The sequence below is a fragment of the Silurus meridionalis genome, chromosome 12, assembly GCF_014805685.1.
Source record: "Silurus meridionalis isolate SWU-2019-XX chromosome 12, ASM1480568v1, whole genome shotgun sequence".
Lineage (NCBI taxonomy): Eukaryota > Metazoa > Chordata > Actinopteri > Siluriformes > Siluridae > Silurus > Silurus meridionalis.
The window spans coordinates 4,131,599-4,149,478 of record NC_060895.1 but is presented as its reverse complement, the minus strand read 5'-3'; the positions used below and the strand labels follow the sequence as shown (position 1 = coordinate 4,149,478).

General features: G+C 39.5%; 1 protein-coding gene across 3 annotated transcripts in view; it reads right to left on the bottom strand.

The window, feature by feature from the left end:
* The window catches only part of dpf1 (D4, zinc and double PHD fingers family 1), a 69,605-nt gene that overhangs the window by 3,383 nt on the left and 48,342 nt on the right, over positions 1 to 17,880 (bottom strand). For all 3 annotated transcript variants that reach the window (XM_046863626.1, XM_046863627.1, XM_046863628.1), the window contains 3 exons: positions 3,354 to 3,473; positions 558 to 670; positions 348 to 429 (listed from right to left, as the gene is read on the bottom strand). In XM_046863626.1, coding sequence (XP_046719582.1) covers positions 348 to 429; positions 558 to 670; positions 3,354 to 3,473 — 315 coding nt within the window. The remainder of the gene's footprint in view (positions 1 to 347; positions 430 to 557; positions 671 to 3,353; positions 3,474 to 17,880) is intronic.

Below are 17,880 nucleotides of genomic sequence, written 5' to 3'. Positions count from 1 at the left end.
GCTAAATGACTACCTTTTGCGGTTACAGATCCACTATAAAAAGAGGGATGCATCAATATCATCTGATACAGCGCTCATGTGCATTAATTTTGGCCGGACTTCTCCCCTGTCTATTAAAGGTACTAGTTATGCGCCTTAACAGCTTCAACTCAAAGACGTCAGACGGCTCAAAAGCCGTCACACAGCAGCAGCCTTAATAACTACAAAAATCCCATGACTGCTTAATATCTAGTCGGTGACTCCTTTCGTTCTATCAGTATTTGAATTAATGAATAAAAACTTGATATTGATGCATCCCTGCTTTATTTATTCGTATTCTCTATTGCGTGTAAATGAAAACTGCATACCCTCTGGAGGCTCTGCCATTGGTGGACTTAGACAGTACATATGATATCCTCGATCGCAATCATCACAGAATAAAAGTTGATCCTATAGCCAGGAATTTGTAAGCACACAGAAAATAGAAATATATCGCTACTTATCAATGGGTCAATGGCTGAGCCATGTGGAATTAGTAAACAATATTGAAAAAAGGAAGAATTCAAAAACTAACTAACGTCATTCTCGGAGGTGCCGCACAGGCTGCATGACTTGCACTCGATGCACTGCCAGCGGTAAGTCCTCACGGCTGCTGTCATGTTGATGGTGAACTGTAGGCAGGATGGGTGGCCTGCAGAGACAACATCATTTTTATGTGCAGTTCAACAGATTTGTAGATTCGATGTCAAGATGTTTGCAGTGGCTCAAAATGTTACTACCTTTAAATTGTCACTTTATGTTCCACGTACCCTCTGCGGTTCATTTAATGACAGATTACATTACACCATAACACTTGGCGGACCTCGACGGGAGCGTCTAACATTTATCTCATTTACACACCCGAGCAGTTGAGGGTTAAGGTCTTTGTTCAGGCTCTCAGGAACAGCAGCTTGGTGGTACTGAGATTTGAACTTGCGACCTCCATCAACTTAAAGAAATTGAGCTACAACATCCCCATGACAGAGTGTTAACATGTTCCATATGTTGTAGTACACATTTGAAAATCAATATACCCTTGGTCCCTCGGTCATATAACTATGTGGAGGCCTCATAGTCATAATAACGACTTCACATACACTCTATGGACAAACATTCATGAAACCAGTTTTTCGTATATGCATTTTAGACATCTCTTTTTACATTTAGCTCCCATTTGCTATTATAGTAGCCTTTACTCTTCTGGGAAGATGTTCCACTAGATTTTGGAGTGTGCCTGTGGAGATTCACGCTCATTCAGCCACAAGGGATTTATTAAAGTCAGGTACTGAGTGTTCTGATTTATCCCAAAGGTGTTTAATAGCATTAAGGTCAGAGCGCTTGAGCAGGAGATCATGTAAACTGTATCCTCATGGAGCTCACTTTGTGCTCAGGGGCACCGTCATTCTGGATCAGGTTTGGGTCTTCTAGTTCAGGTGAATTTAATGCTACTACATTCAAGGACATCCTATACAATTGTGTATTTCCAGGTTTGTGGTAAAAAGAAATGTTCATATAGTGTTGAACACACCAAAGTCTGACTGAGCAAATAAAGCTTCCAGTGCTTCGAATGTTCATCGTTTAAAAATGCTACACTTTATTAGAAAAACCGTAAATAAGTCCAGCTTAAATTTCTATTTGAAATTTGATTTGGAGAATACTGTACATTTTACTTTCTTGTCAATTTTTTTTTTTTACTTTTTTCCTTATTTACTACTTCATTCAAATCCTTTTCAGTGTTTTTTCATTCAATTTTAAACCACAAACCAGTCGCTCAAAGCTTTTCCATTTCCCACATCGTATTGTGTATGGTTGTGCATTGGACAAATAAAATACTGAACTGAATTTTTAAATGACAGACCTTTTAATGTGTTTACTTCCTATGTACAACTATGGATGATGGTACATGTGACATGAATAATATATTTAAATATATACAGTAAATGCAAACACTGGCCTACGGAAAATTCTGTGATGTTCACAATTCAAGCGAATGTAATATCTAAAATGAGTTACCCATAAGGTGAAAGAAATGCCTGTATGTAGTTCTGAATGTGTTCACATCTGGACACTGAGATGGTCACTGCAAAACCTCTGTATTTTTTGAGCCATTTCTGTGTTCCTTGGGAAGTATCTTTGGTTTACCAGCTTGTGGAAAGCTATATATACAGAACCTTATGGCAAATCCAGTTATGACTTTATATAGACTTTATGATGCCACCAAATCTTTGGGATTGTGGCATCTCTATGGACAAGTCTATTGACTAATCTAACCTACCCATGTCATTGTCAACTTTACAGCATGTGAAGAATTCGTCCAATTCAGATTTAAAACACTGATGCTTGCCTACCAGGCCAAAAATGGACCCCTGCCCCTATACTTCACCTTTATACCTGCACTACACTCCAATGCACTGTTGGTCCTTCCATTTCTCAGGGCACAAAATAGACTCTGTTCTGGCACCAAGGTGGTAGAATAAACTTCTATTTGATACCCGAACCACTAAGTCTTCATCAGTCTTCAACTGACGTTTATAGACCTCTCTTTTCCGGAGGTTCTGATTAGCTCTCGAATGCTTTCTACCACTTTTGTTCTCCCAACAGAGTATCAAGACTAATGGTATTCTTAGTCTGGTCCTAATGAACCGGTATTAGAATGTATTAATTGATGGAGACTACAAAGCACTTTGTAAGTCGTCCTGGATAAAGGGGCGTCTGCCAAATGTCATAAATGTAAATGTAAGATGAACCACCTGCCACGTAACAGATCCAATGCATCATTGATCGAGTCTATTTTCCCAATGATGGTTTGATGTGCTTTTTCCTCTACCCAGTCATCAACCAGGTTGATTGTACGCATGAACAAAAGCATGAAAGCACTTTTGTATGTCGCTCTGGATAAGGGCGTCTGCTAAATGCCGCAAACGTAAATGTAAATGTAAATGAACAAAAAATGTTTTCAATTTTAGACTTATTTTACAAGGTCTCACTCGTAGTTCTAATGACATCCAGAATTTGAGCTTCTGCAAGTTGGGAGATGTTCTCAAGAAGTGCACATTTATTTGTCCACCTACTTCCCTGCATTGTCAGACATGTCAAGGTTTTTGTTTTTATGTCTAACTTCTCTTTTCCTCAAACGTAATCAGTTTTTTTTTTTTCAAGATTTTTAACACTTGAGATTAATTAGTCATCAAGATGAATGACTGTACCACATATGTAAATTTGCATATATATATATATATATATATATATATATATATATATATATATATATATATATATATATACTGTATATAAGCTTTCTGTTCAGGTTCCTGTAAGAGAATTTGTTTTCACACCTGATCGTCCACAGTCGGCACAGGAGATAAGATCCTCTGGGCAGCCGGTCTTCTTAGAGCCTCCGAGGCAAAAGTCACAGTAGCCGTTGGGGATGACCGAGCCATCTGCTGCTTTTTTGGCTGTAGTATGACAGAAAGGGGGGGCAAAAAAGATTTTACACAAGAGGTCAGACTCAGCTTTAGTGTGTGTTTCCATCTTGCCTCTTTAAAAAACACACACAAATGTTCACGTGCATTAATCACTACGTGTAACTATTGAATAAGTTGAAGTGTGTATATTTATATTGTAAAGATACCTGATGCAGCATAATAGGTGAGAAAAAAAAATCACAAAAAAACAGCAAAAAATGAGCTGCTGTCACATTCCCTCCATCTGTCAAATCCACTCCCGTGCCATCAGGCTTCTGAAAGGGTGGAGAGCTTCTCCTTTAATAGAGATGTTTTTATTTCGCTAATGAAATAGATTGTGTATTTTACAACTGTATAAGAGAAACGTTGAACGTTGTGAACGTTCACATGCCATCGCTTTGTTTAAACGTAAGGAGATGTAGGACAACGAGACGGGCTGAAAAATGAGTTTTCTCTCATTCATTCCTGATCCTTAGCCTTGCGCTCACTTACTGTATGAGCATGTAGTGGTGGGGGGGATGAGTTTCACCACACCGGGAGGCCTGCGGCTCTGTTAAATATTGTCACAAGAACAGAGGGGATGCTGGGAACTGAGAGACAGGTACGCCACAGGAGGCTACTACGTTATATCATTAACAAGGAAGACAAGTTTGTTGGCAGCTTTCACACCCAGCTACTTACACACTGGCTTCACACAGATGAACGCTTCAGTCAGTCTCCCAAAGGAGGGGAAAAAGAAGAGCAATGCATGAGAGGCTTAAAGCGGCTAAATATGGGAACAAAAACAGCGCTTAGGTGCACTAATAGATAATATTGGGGTTGGGATTGCTGTGCTCCTCTAGAGAATAGATAATGTTCAGACATCAGCTCACACACATACACACACACATCTAGGTGGATGATTTGGAGAGCTTGGGTCCTCTCCAGTGAGGTCATTAATCCACCCCCATCCCCTGAGATTTTAACATCAGAGTGAAGTGTGTGTGTGTGGTAGAGTGTGTGGTAGAGTGTGTGTGTGTCTGTTAGGGAGGTGGGGGGGGGACTGTTGCAGTGTTTCTTTTTTAAGATTCCATGGGTCTGTTCTGCTCTCTAATCCCCAGAGAGAGAGAGAGAGAGAGAGAGAGAGAGAGAGAGAGAGAGAGAGAGAGAGAGAGAGAGAACCTCTGATCAGGATGGAAGAAAAACAGGACTAGTCTTTGCAGTTTTAAAAAGCTGTGATCTATATGTGCCACATGGACCCCACATTCTAAAAACAGCTGAGTCCGCAGACTACACTGTTCCAAAATGAGAACAGGTGCAAATAGTGCTGTCCAGGGTCCTGAAAATCTTCATAACATTAAAGAACGCACAGTAGTATACAGTAACGGCGTGTTTTTACTTTGTTCTTCTACTCAAGGACATTTCTCGAGTATCTGTGCTTTATCAGATGGTTTTCATTTGGCAAATATCACTACATTTTAGAAAGGAACGTGCCGCTCATTGCTACTTTGATGCGAATACATAAATTGCTTGTCGTGTAACGAGAAAAGAAATAACAACATAAGAAATACACAAAACCCTTAAAAACATGAAACATGACCTTAAAAGCCGTAACTAGGTAGAAGTGTGAGCAAACCAATGGAATGACATATGGAAGACAAATGGTGACATACTAGGTACAGATATAAATACATGTGTTTTATTAAGGGGGACAAAACACAGGTGATAAGTGACATGTTACTCGGTCATGTGGAATACAAGAGCTGATGTACTATGCTGTATTGTAGCTCATGGCAGCAATCCTAAAACTGCAAAAAGCTCTGTCTATAAATATGTATGATATTCAGGAAAATTCCATTACATCAATTATTCACATATAGTTCTCATAAATTTGTACTTTTACATTTATAAGAAATTATATTCAAAAAGCAAGGACTTTTATTAACTTGCAAAAATAACCCTTAAATTCCTGTATACATTCTTCAAACCTAAAATCTGGAGCTTTATGTGATTATTGCACCACACAAAGAAAGCACTTGGTATTGATCAGGTCAGAGGTTAATATCACATCACCCTAAAACCTTGCCTGTTCCCCACCCATGAGCAAGGCAGGTTTTGCAAAATCCTCCAAATTATTCCACAGTCTATTATCTCCAACCTCCTGATTGTGATGACGTACAAGCTTTACTTAGAGTGGAGTATCTTAAAAAAATGCCATTCAAACCGATGTAATCTAAATAAAATGGAGCAATACTAATTATTTAATACTATCACCCTTTTAACACCCAAAATTTGTTTAGTATTTTTAACACGAAGGATGCGTTAATCGGAGACGTCTCCAGGACCGATATGTTGTAAAGAAAGTTATGAATGAATGGACTAAAGGTAAGGTGTAAGAGTAAGATAAGGGGTTGATCATCAAAATCAATAGACATTTTGCTTTAAAGTAAACATATCCATTGAACAATATCATTACAATTATTTGATTAATACAAAATTTTTTAAAAGTCGGTTGGTGATTAAATGTTATAAGGACTATTAAATACTATTCGTCCATCCATACATCGGAAATATACCAGCCTCTTTTTAAATATATTTTGATGTCTGTACTTGCTATAACATCCAGCCCTTTCAGGGATCATTTTAATATTTTTGATATACTTTTTCAAATTTTTAAATTGCTTCCTCTGGCTTTGATGTTAAATTGCATTGCATTTTGTAGCAAAGTGCAATTTCAATCTTCTGTCCACATTTTTGGGGGGGTTTTTTAGGTTCAAAGGCAACTGCTTGTGATTAGATGATGTGGATGAGACTCTGTTGGAGGAAAAAAAAGCTTCTGCTCATGAAAAATTCTGGAAGGCAATTTGCATTATCTGCATCCAGAAAAACCACTTGTGCATTCAAGTCAAGTCGAGTAGGCTTTTTATCCATATACACTACAGTATACAGTGAAGTGAAACAATGCTTCTACAGGACCAGTGTGCCACATGAAGCAACAAAATTAACACAAGGTAAAAAGATGCAAAAACACTATACTAACTAGGACACTATATGAGGAAGCCTGTGGCCAAATTGCATTTAGTGCAAACAACAACGAGTAGGGATGGTAAGATTCACCAATTCACATCGGTGCATCGGCATGAATGTTAATGATGTGATGCATCGATTAAAAAAGTTTTCAAGTTGGCATTTGTATTACGATGCCTCATTATAAACATGCACTATACTTTTATTATTTAGAAAGTGACCAATAATTTGTGACCAATATTTTATATGCAAATGGATTTCGGCTCAGCAACACTGCACACTGTTTGTGACGTATATATAACACAACAAACACTCCTGAGAGTGACATAGAATATAGATTAACATGGCAGAGGTAAAGCTGCATCTTCCCAGAGACAGACTTTTGCACTGTTTGTGAAAGGACTCAAGTAAATGTATGATTTGCTGTCTGAACTCAAGAAATAAAAGTGAACTATCTGTACCACATTGAATTGCATGGCATCATATTTTTCCCATTCCATCATATTGCATTGAGTAGCATTTTGTTGGATCTAATCGAAATCGAATGCACCGCATTGCAAAGATTTTTATTCCCGCATCGGTTGCTGCTTCATATGTATCTTCGATGTATTATATCATTGACTATGCATTGAGATGTGTAGATCCCAAGACACAAGACAATGAGACGATAAACATGGTCCAGTACGGTAGATGTTGTATAAGTACAAAGAAACCCAACCCGGCATATAAGTGCCTTTACCTGCATATACACTGAGTTATTAGGTTCAAGTCGGCAGATATCTAAATGTAAAGCCACCATTAATAATAGAATGTTAATAAATAGAATATAGACTGCAGAGAAATGTCTCAAATGTGTATTCTGTATCTGCTATCTGTGATCACGCATAATCGTTAATCGTAAATTAGAAACTAGTAGTTTTCTTGAGGCAGCCTGATTTCATATATTACCCAAATAAAATACAATAATAAAAAATAAACTGTATTGTTTATAGTCTGCACAAACAGTGAAGGAAAAAAGCATACTGAACACACTGTAAGATATGTTAATGCTACACCCTGTATGTTTTCGTACTGTATTACTAATAATGCATTGAGGTATTCTAACCCGAACTGCACAGGAAGGCTGCATTTAAAGCAAGACAAGTGATGCTGAAGTGCAGGAGGCAGGTCTGGAGGATAGGGAAAGAGTGTAGAGAGGAGCGAAGAGCAGCAGCGAGAGGCGGCACATGAGAGGTAAATAAGAAAGTGAGCAAAAAATCTCCATGGCACTCTCACTGAGAGCAGAGCATCGAATGTCTATAATTAGAGCAGCAGGCAAGTGGTGAATGCTGAAATATTGTAAAACCTATGTACTGTGCTTGCGTACCCATGTAGAGTACAGTATAAGATGATGAGTTTCTCTCTCTTTCCCTTCGTTCATTTGTTCTCTTTCGCTCTTCTCCCCGAGCGGTAAACAGATCTAGACTTTGCATTTCGATAAAAAAATGGCGTAAAAAAGCAAGATTACGGAGAAGAAACAAAAGAAGGCTGCATGCGAACCAACTGATGTGAAGAAATGCACTCAGATTCCTCAACAGCAAAGACGAAAAAAAAATGATAATGTATTGCCAATCCGGAAGGAATTTTTTTTCGTGGAAAAGGAGAGCTGGTGGAAGTCTGCTCTTTTGTCTTGCTGTCATTTATTGCAACTGCAGACTGTGCCACTATTCCCCATGGAGCAGCAGCGAGTGCATGAACACATGCCGTGCTTCTTTCTCTTCGTTTTTCTTTTTTCTTTTTTTCCAACAGGGTGACAAAGTCCAAAATTCCAAAAGGATACAGCTGCTCTTGTCAAACAGATATTTTGGGTATATATATATATATATATATATATATATATATATATATATATATATATATATATATATATATATATATATATAGAGAGAGAGAGAGAGAGAGAGAGAGAGAGAGAGAGAGAGAGAGAGAGAGGGTCTCCTTTTGATAGCCTAATTGAAATGTGCTTTAATAGATGCCTGTGGCTCAAAGTTTTCGAGGTAAAATCAAGAAAGAGAAATTGAAAGAAAAGAGACATGGACGGATTCCATGTGTTTCTCCAGTCCATGATCCTTTCCATCTCTCTGTTTTTCTCCATATCCCAGTGCTGCACTTGTCCAATTACAGGGAGAACACAGGCAGAACAGCACACTTCATAGCTTTCAAGTGTGTCTGCAACCCCATGGGAATAAAAAATAAATAAATAAATACCGAGACGGCGAGAGACATTCGTAAAAACACCCCCTCCTTCCATCTCAACTCCTTCTGACTGGCTGTCTCTCTCTCTTTCTCTCTCCCTCTGTCAGCCTTCGATGTCTCCTTTTTCAAATGATTCCAGAGGAACTAAATCAGATTCTGGTCTGGATAGGACCGTCCCTAGCTGGTCGATAAGATCTTATTGAATTAGCAGTTGCACAGAAATGACCTACAACCACCTGTTCCACCGGCCCACGGCTTACAATAGGTAGAAACTCGCACACAGTCGCATTGCAGCCATTAAGCAAGAGCAACAAAAGCTCCACAGTGCAGCACTGCTCTCTATGTGTATCACGAGACTCACAAGCTACAGTAAAAGCAACCTCGAATGTATACAGAAGCTGTCCGTTTCCTGTGCATGCACCCGAAGCCGTTTTTATTGCTTTTTTGTCTTTAAAGCTCATTAGGTGCAAATGAGCTCATGTGCATTTACGCAAAATGAAAAAAAAAAGGTTATTGCTTCAATTTTGGGTTTTTAAAAATGAAAACATGCATTTCACAAAATTCTTTATCCCCCTCTCCATTGCACAAGTCTAAGGAATGTTGAAAATTTTACTTAATATCTCTCTATTTTTTTTTTTTTTTTTTTACTAAATACTGACCATTATAACTTTAGGTTCCCTGGTGGTCTAGTGGTGAGGATGCGGCGCTCTCACCGCTGCGGCCCGGGTTCGATCCCATGTCAGGGAACCAACCCCAGCCATTAGGGTTGCACAAGCCTTAGTGCCGGTCCCAAGCCCGGATAAATGGGGAGGGTTGTGTTAGGAAGGGCATCCAGCGTAAAAACATGTGCCAAATCAAACAATGGTCCGCTGTGGCGACCCCTAACGGGAGAAGCCGAAAGAAAGTAACTGACCATTCACTTTAATTATGCATGAAATCACAAATAAAAAAAACAACAAACCTTCAGATCAAACTTCAGAACGGGAGGAACATGTGATAGCTTCGACTTTGCTGTGACTGGGATTTCAGAATCTCTCCTGGGATTTTCACACACAACAGTGTTGTACTGAATAGTGCAAAGGGAAGAACCACCAGACTGGACAAAGCTGACAGAAAGACTTAAATATCCAAACATTAGTCTCCTGGTTAGATAAGCCTGCAGTGTTTTCACGGCGCACATCTGGGCCCGATCCCAAGTGAACATCGTGTCGCTGCCACAGCCATGATCTGAACTTAGTATCTGACGCAATCTTGTCAACGTGAACTCTGTGACAGAAATGTACAGTCTAATTAGGGTATAAATTGAAAGACAAGCAGATTTATAAAACTCGTGGGTACGGATGGATAAATATATACACACAGACCTCCTACATCTTGCACTTGTCGCACTTACGAGGCTGATGAAGGACGTGCGGTTTCTCTGGAAACTACCATGCTGCAGTTGGGTTTTCTATAACACTCCATTTATGACTAAAATATACTGCACGCACTGTGATGTGATGAAGGACGACTCTCCAATTTGCTTGTTACCTAATCTCTCTCTCTCTATCTCGCTCTATCACTTTCTGTTTCTCTGTCTCTCTCTGTCTCTTTCTGTAGGTTTTTCGCAGCGTGTCTGCGGATAGAAAGACAGTGCTGAAGCGAGAGTTCACTGGAGAATGCTGTGAGCAGATCAGAAAGCGCCGGTAACTTCTCAAATAACCACTTTTTACAGTTGTGTTGAGCAGAAAAGCATCTGATGCAGGTTGAATGTTTTTTTCTGCATGATGTTGGATCATATGTAGACAAATCAGTTTGTCTCACACTAGAAATTATTATTTTTTATTATTTTATTAATTATGTAATTATTGTCCAGTTTTCTGACCTGCATCTGAAATATATATTATATTATTATATTATATTATATTATATTATATTATATTATATTATATTATATTATATTATTAAATAATAATAATAATAATAATAATAATAATAATAATAATAATAATCTTAATAATAAAAATTTGTTTCTAAATCTTCACTTGGTACCCCATAATGCCAAAAAAGTGAAAACAGAATTATAGAAATGCATGTAAATGTTGTAAAATGATAAATAATATTTGTAAGAAAAAAAATCTAATGTACAGAAGTATTCAGACCTTTTACTCAATACTTAGTTAAAGCACCTTATCAGCAATTACAGCCCCCTTTATTGCACCTGGATTAGGGGGTTTTCTGACATTGTACAGCGCAAATCCTCACAAAATAGCTTAAGTTGGACGGGGACTGTTGGTGGACAGCCAATATACAGTGAAGAAAATAAGTATTTGAACACACTGCTATTTTGCAAGTTCTCCCACTTAGAAATCATGGAGGGGTCTGAAATTGTCAATCAGTAAGAATCCAACTACTAACATGGCCAAGACCAAAGAGCTGTCCAAAGACACTAGAGACAAAATTGTACACCTCCACAAGGCTGGAAAGGGCTACAGGGAAATTGCCAAGCAGCTTGGTGAAAAAAGGTCCACTGTTGGAGCAATCATTAGAAAATGAAAGAAGCTAAACATGACTGTCAATCTCCCTCGGACTGGGGCTCCATGCAAGATCTCACCTCGTGGGGTCTCAATAAACCTAAGGAAGGTGAGAAATCAGCCCAGAACTACACGGGAGGAGCTTGGTCAATGACCTGAAAAGAGCTGGGACCACCGTTTCCAAGGTTACTGTTGGTAATACACTAAGACGTCATGGTTTGAAATCATGCATGGCACGGAAGGTTCCTCTGCTTAAACCAGCACATGTCCAGGCACGTCTTAAGTTTGCCAATGACCATTTGGATGATCCAGAGGAGTCATGGGAGAAAGTCATGTGGTCAGATGAGACCAAAATAGAACTTTTGGGTCATAATTCCACTAAACGTGTTTGGAGGAAGAAGAATGATGAGTACCATCCCAAGAACACCATTCCTACTGTGAAGCATGGGGGTGGTAGCATCATGCTTTGGGGGTGTTTTTCTGCACATGGGAGAGGGCGACTGCACTGTATTAAGGAGAGGATGACCGGGGCCATGTATTGCGAGATTTTGGGGAACAACCTCCTTCCCTCAGTTAGAGCATTAAAGATGGGTCGAGGCTGGGTCTTCCAACATGACAATGACCCGAAGCACACAGCCAGGATAACCAAGGAGTGGCTCTGTAAGAAGCATATCAAGGTTCTGGCGTGGCCTAGCCAGTCTCCAGAACTAAACCCAATAAAGAATCTTTGGCGGGAGCTCAAACTCCGTGTTTCTCAGCGACAGGCCAGAAACCTGACTGATCTAGAGAAGATCTGTGTGGAGGAGCGGTGGTGAAAAACTACAGGAAACGTTGACCTCTGTAATTGCAAACAAAGGCTACTGTACCAAATATTAACATTGACTTTCTCAGGTGTTCAAATACTTATTTGCAGCTGTATCATACAAATAAATAGTAAAAAAATCATACATTGTGATTTCTGGATTTTTTCTTTTTTAGATTATGTCTCTCACAGTGGACATGCACCTACGATGACAATTTCAGACCCCTCAATGATATTTTCCTCACTGTATGTATATATATATATATATATATATATATATATATATATATATATATATATATATATTAACATGCGAATAATGCAGCACGCCTTTATGTTTGACAAATTTTATTTAAAAAATATATAAATAAATAAATATGAGAAGTTAAAACCTCCAACGCAACACACGTTTATCTCGACGACATCCTTTTTGTCCTCAGATATAAACAAAATAAATAAACCCCAGCAAAAAATTATTTTTAATCACCAAACATTCGTTTTGCTGCTGCGCCAAGTCTCAAATCGAGCACAAAAACACCAATATCCGGCAATTAAAACCGTCCGTGTGGAAACGTGGCAAAAGTTCCGTTTGGTGTCCTGATGATTTGCGTCATTTAAAACACCAGAATTATTTTCAAAAGTTTACAGATATAGTTTGTCTTCATGCTCTATGTTGAGTCTGGTTTCACCAATAATACATTTGCATAAATCAACATTTGTTCATGCCTATTTTAAATAGAGTATTACAAAATTGTGAAGTATTCTTTTAAGGTGCATTTAGAACAGATATATATATATATATATATATATATATATATATATATATATATATATATATATATATATATATATATATATATATATATATATATCAGTGCTGCCCTGTGATTGGCTGATTAAATCATTTCATGTATTTTCCTAATGAAATGCATAAAACAGACCTGCTTGGGTAAGTGTAAATAATAAAGGGTGTGTAGCAAAAAAATGTGTCACTCATTTGTCAGCTAAACCACCTTCAACATCGAAACGTTCCTTCACACATACGCTACTGCAGTCTCAATAAAACCTCCCACAGAAATGTGTACAGAACATATTGGCATTGGAGCAGGGCACCCACTGCAACACATTAACAGATGCAGCCGTGCAGATTAATTCAGACAAAAATGCTAACAATCACACAATCTCTTTCTCTCTCTCACAGACACACACACACACCATCAGTACCCTGGACACAGATTTATTACCAGTGCAGTTTTGCATAATGACATTTTTCTAGACGGCTGCATTTCCTGTTTTTTTTTCTCTCTCCATATTCAGTATGTCGAAATTGACATCGGGGCCTTTAACAGAGTGACACTGCAAAGAGAGAAAAAACATGAGCTTTTTGTGCTTAATAAAAGCTGCTATGTGCTCCAAACACACACATATACACCCACACACCTTAAAGAGTGCATGTGTATGAGCGAGTGTAGGTTCGTGACCTAGTGAATTATCCCTGACTGTCATCATTTAAAGACAATGCGGACACGCAATTGCTGTTGAAGGGCCCCGATTACAGAGAACCTGTCCAGCAGGAGACTTCACAACGATCCTTCCTCGATGGAGTAGATGTTTCTTCAGAATACTTTGTTTTTCCTCCTGTCACTGGGCAATATGTGTGTGTGTGTAGGGGGGAAAAGAGGAAAGAGAGAGACAAAAGACAGAGGGAGACAGTATGTTGGATGGGGGTGGTGAGGTTATTTTGATATAGCTCAAATTACTTTCAGAATCCATTCCCAGTGCTGCAACCCCCCAGCCCTCCGTCTTGCTCTTAATACGGAATAGCAAATGAGCCAGACTGCAATATTGTTCACCCCTGTACTCCCTGGCCTCATACATATGGAAAATCATAAAGAGAATTTTTATTCTCTCTCTCTCTCTCTCTCTCTCTCTCTCTCTCTCTCTCTTTTGCAATATCTTTCATGTTTATTTCACACATACACACACTCCTTGAAGCTCAGGCTCCAGTCGAAACTCTGTGGCCTCCCCTCTCTTTTCCCTGAACTTGATGTACATATAACAATGTATTCTTTATACCGGGAGTTGGCTAGCTGGCCGGTAGCCATGGCAACACCATCGCTAGGCAACGGCTGCTGCTCTCGCCGCTTTGTTGCGTATGGGTGTGTAAAGGAGTGTGAGGAAGGAGCTGGCAGCAACCGAAGCTCAGCAGCTCACGGCTCGGGCCACGTCCCAAATGTACTCTGCTTATTTCCGGGAGCTAATGAGCATCAAGCATGGACTCGACAGCGAGTGATAATTATGGCCAGTGCAGAGTTTGAGTTGGATCAGGATGTAATCCTTTATTAATAAAAAATAAATAAATAAATAAAAAAGTACATATTGCCTCAATAAACTCAGAGGTACAGACGAAGGCTTGAGACGATCGTATTCATTTGGAGGGTTGTACAGAAACGCTTCGTCGCTATTGCCGTAAAAATGCATAACCATCCGTATTCGAGTGTGTGTCAGACACCAGACGCGTCCTGAGCGCCGAAGTGAGCTGTCAGACGTTATAATGGGAGCCGAGCCGTAAAATGTCATAACCTCGTGTCAACATATAATAAGTGACTGGGACATTAAGTCAATACCTGGGCCGTTATGTCAATATATATTAATTGACAGCGGTTTCCGTGTCAATTTCAGCATCGAAAGGTACAAAAGGGGTCATTATGACAGCTCAAATGTGCTGGAATAAGCCTTTAGACATGTTTAGGTGTAGTACGTTTGTGTCAATCGCCCTAAAGAGGCGAAGAAAATGTAGCACTATGAACATAGTACACTTCATTCATACTGCTGTCTTTGAGTTTAACTAAAACCTCCGCAAACTACATTTCACAACAATACACTATGGGGGAGGTGGTAGCTTAGTGGTAAAGGCATTTGAATTTAGGATATGATGGTCATTGTGTCAAAATCCCAGCCACACCAAGCTGCCACTCCGCCTGAGCAACGCCCTTAAACTCCATGGTGGCTCATTGGTATGAATGAGATAAATGTAACCCACAAAAGAAGCATCTTCCAAATGCCATAAACATATTGGGACACCTGACTTTTCCAGTCATGTGATTCTTCCCCCAACTGTTACCGCAAGCTTTTTTATCCGATGTCTTTGGATGCAGTAGAATGACATTTTCTCTTTACTTGAACTACTATACCCAAACCTGTTTCAAAATGACAATGCCCTTGTGGACAAAGCACAAAGATATAGTACCATGAGTTGAAGTGGTCTTCTACAGAGCTCTGATCTCAACCCTATTGAACACCTTTAGGAGGAATTTTTCATGCTGACTGCACCCCAGGCCCCCTCACTTTACCTACATCAGTACCGACTTCAATAACACTGTTGTCGATGAACGACCACAAATCTCCACCCTTCAGATGGTTGGATGTCATGTAATGTTAACTGTTTTAATAGCGCACTCATATGAGTCGCATAAACGAATAATCCTCCAGTGTGGAGTGTTAGAGAGTGGACCAGCATGAGAACAAATAGCTTGAAGGAGCCTTTTCCGCACTGCCTTCCTACAAAAAAAAAGTACGACATCTTGAGCTGTCATCGATGCGATCAGATCTAACGCGAGACGTGTCATATTTAACACGTTTGTTTTAAGACCGATGTGTATGTTGATCACGAGCAACCTTTTGAAAAGGCTCCAGCGTTTCACAATAACAAATCCCTGACAGGTTGATTAGATCAGAGTTAAACTCAGGTGCCCCAGAACTCGAATGTCTTTTACACTTCTCACACGCTGAACAATTTGCGTAGTGAGGTTTATAACAAACACGTGAACTGGGAAGAACTGAAGTTCTTTGATTTCACTGATATCGGTGCATCAGTGGGATTCAGCCACCGCTTCATTTCAATTGTCCCAAAGCAGCTTTACGGAAATAAATAAATATCAATGTATCGTTCACAAATTAGTCTCTGAGTTTTTTAAAGAGCAATCCAGTGGAAATGACAGTGAGGGAAAAACTCAATGAGATGATACAAGGAAGAACCCTTCAGTGGAACCAGGCTTCTCGAAAAAAATATTCGTCTGGGTAACATCCAGATATCCATTCCTTCTAGTTCCATCATTGTTATGATCTGCACTCTGATGGACGCAAAACTGTTCATGGCAATTGCAGACCGAAGACATTGTAGCAAACCGTTTCTGTTAACCACCAGTCCAGATTCATCTTCGCAGTTCTTAAATTGAACCCTCCTCAGTATGGATCTTCATGTGGAACCGTTTTAAACAGCAGCAAGCAGTTTTCAATTCTTCAGGATGAATCGAGTCCTTGAGTTCGTCCAGCCGTCTCACCTTCTCACTCACAGAAACAGATCGTCTTCCAAAGCTTCAACGTTCATGCCAATACAACCGTCAACACCATCGCGCTCGTCATCACGTAGGCGGCAAACGATAGCGGGCAAATCCGACGCCGTGACTCTGTCATACAGCGCCTGTCAAAACACACGCGTGCTCGTTTTTGTTTCTATGCAACAAACTAGATAAAAGGCAAAAAAAAAAAACACACAGGACATTCATTGGACAGTGAATGACTGCGAGGGAAGTTCTCCAGCTTCCTTAAGTTCAAATGTCAAACTCATCTGTGGACATTTGACATTCAAACTTGTGTGAGATGGAGAAGAGGGGAGAAGATGCTAGCAGACACAGTCAAACATGAAGGTTGTTTTAGAGCAGAGAAGGTTGGAGACTTGTTGCAAATGAAAGAAATACTAAACCAACATAGCTACCATTCTATACTTCAACCCTATGAAATTCCATTTGGACTGTAGATGATTGGAAGCAACTTCACCACCTATGAGTTGAAGCACGTGTCCAAACTCTCAAAATAACTGTAAGCGTTATTTAGAGAGCAAACAGTCGTCTGGAGTGATATCTATTATGGAATAACCTGCCCAGTCACTGCACCTAAATCCTATTGAACTTCTCTGGGATGAACTGGATCACAAGGTCAGACAGAAATCTCCAAGTTTTCCAAGTATTTTAGCCGGATGTTCAAAGAAACCAGATGCTAAAAGTGTGCAAAGCTGTTTTCCATGCTAATGGAGGATTTTTCGATTTTTCCAAACCAATAAAAGTCTAGAGTTTTTGCACGATTGCACCGAATGCTATTACTTATTTTTTGTTCTCCATTAAACACTACGGTGGCAACATCCTCCTGCGGCATCCTGTGGCAGCATCACTCAACCGCCATTAACGCCTGACGATAAGAACGAAAGAAAACGGCGTCGACCAAACACGAGAATCGCTAAACACGTCGCAAAATATTCTAGGGGTGTCGACGTTTCGAGGTGGAGTTTTGCTTTTGTTTTGCCTTTAGCTGTTCCAATCAGGTGTGTTTCTATGTCATTACCATCAGAGCTTGCAAAAATAAATAAATAAATAAAACAGGCCTGCAATCATGCAGCTCTATTATTCCTTCTCCCTCGCCTACTGCGAGAGCGTGAGGGAGCCATTTTGATTTTTCAGCACTCTTTGTTTATCAGCGTCCTGGGTTGGCACAATCAGCGAGACGAAAACAGACGTAGGGTTCTGTAAGTATATGTTTGGCGGAATGCAAAAAAAAAAAAAAAATGAGAGAGAAAGAGAGTAAAATAAGGAGAAGAATAAAGAGGAAGAAGATGAAAGGGAGAGGGGATAAAGAGTGAATTAAGAGTTATAACAATACAGAGTGTCACTTTCTTTCTCTCTCTCTCTCTCTCTCTCTCTCTCTCTCTCTCTTACACTGTCTGACGGGCTTCATAAACAACAACCCAGTCCCAATCTACACCTTGTGCCATTGTGGGGTGCTCTAT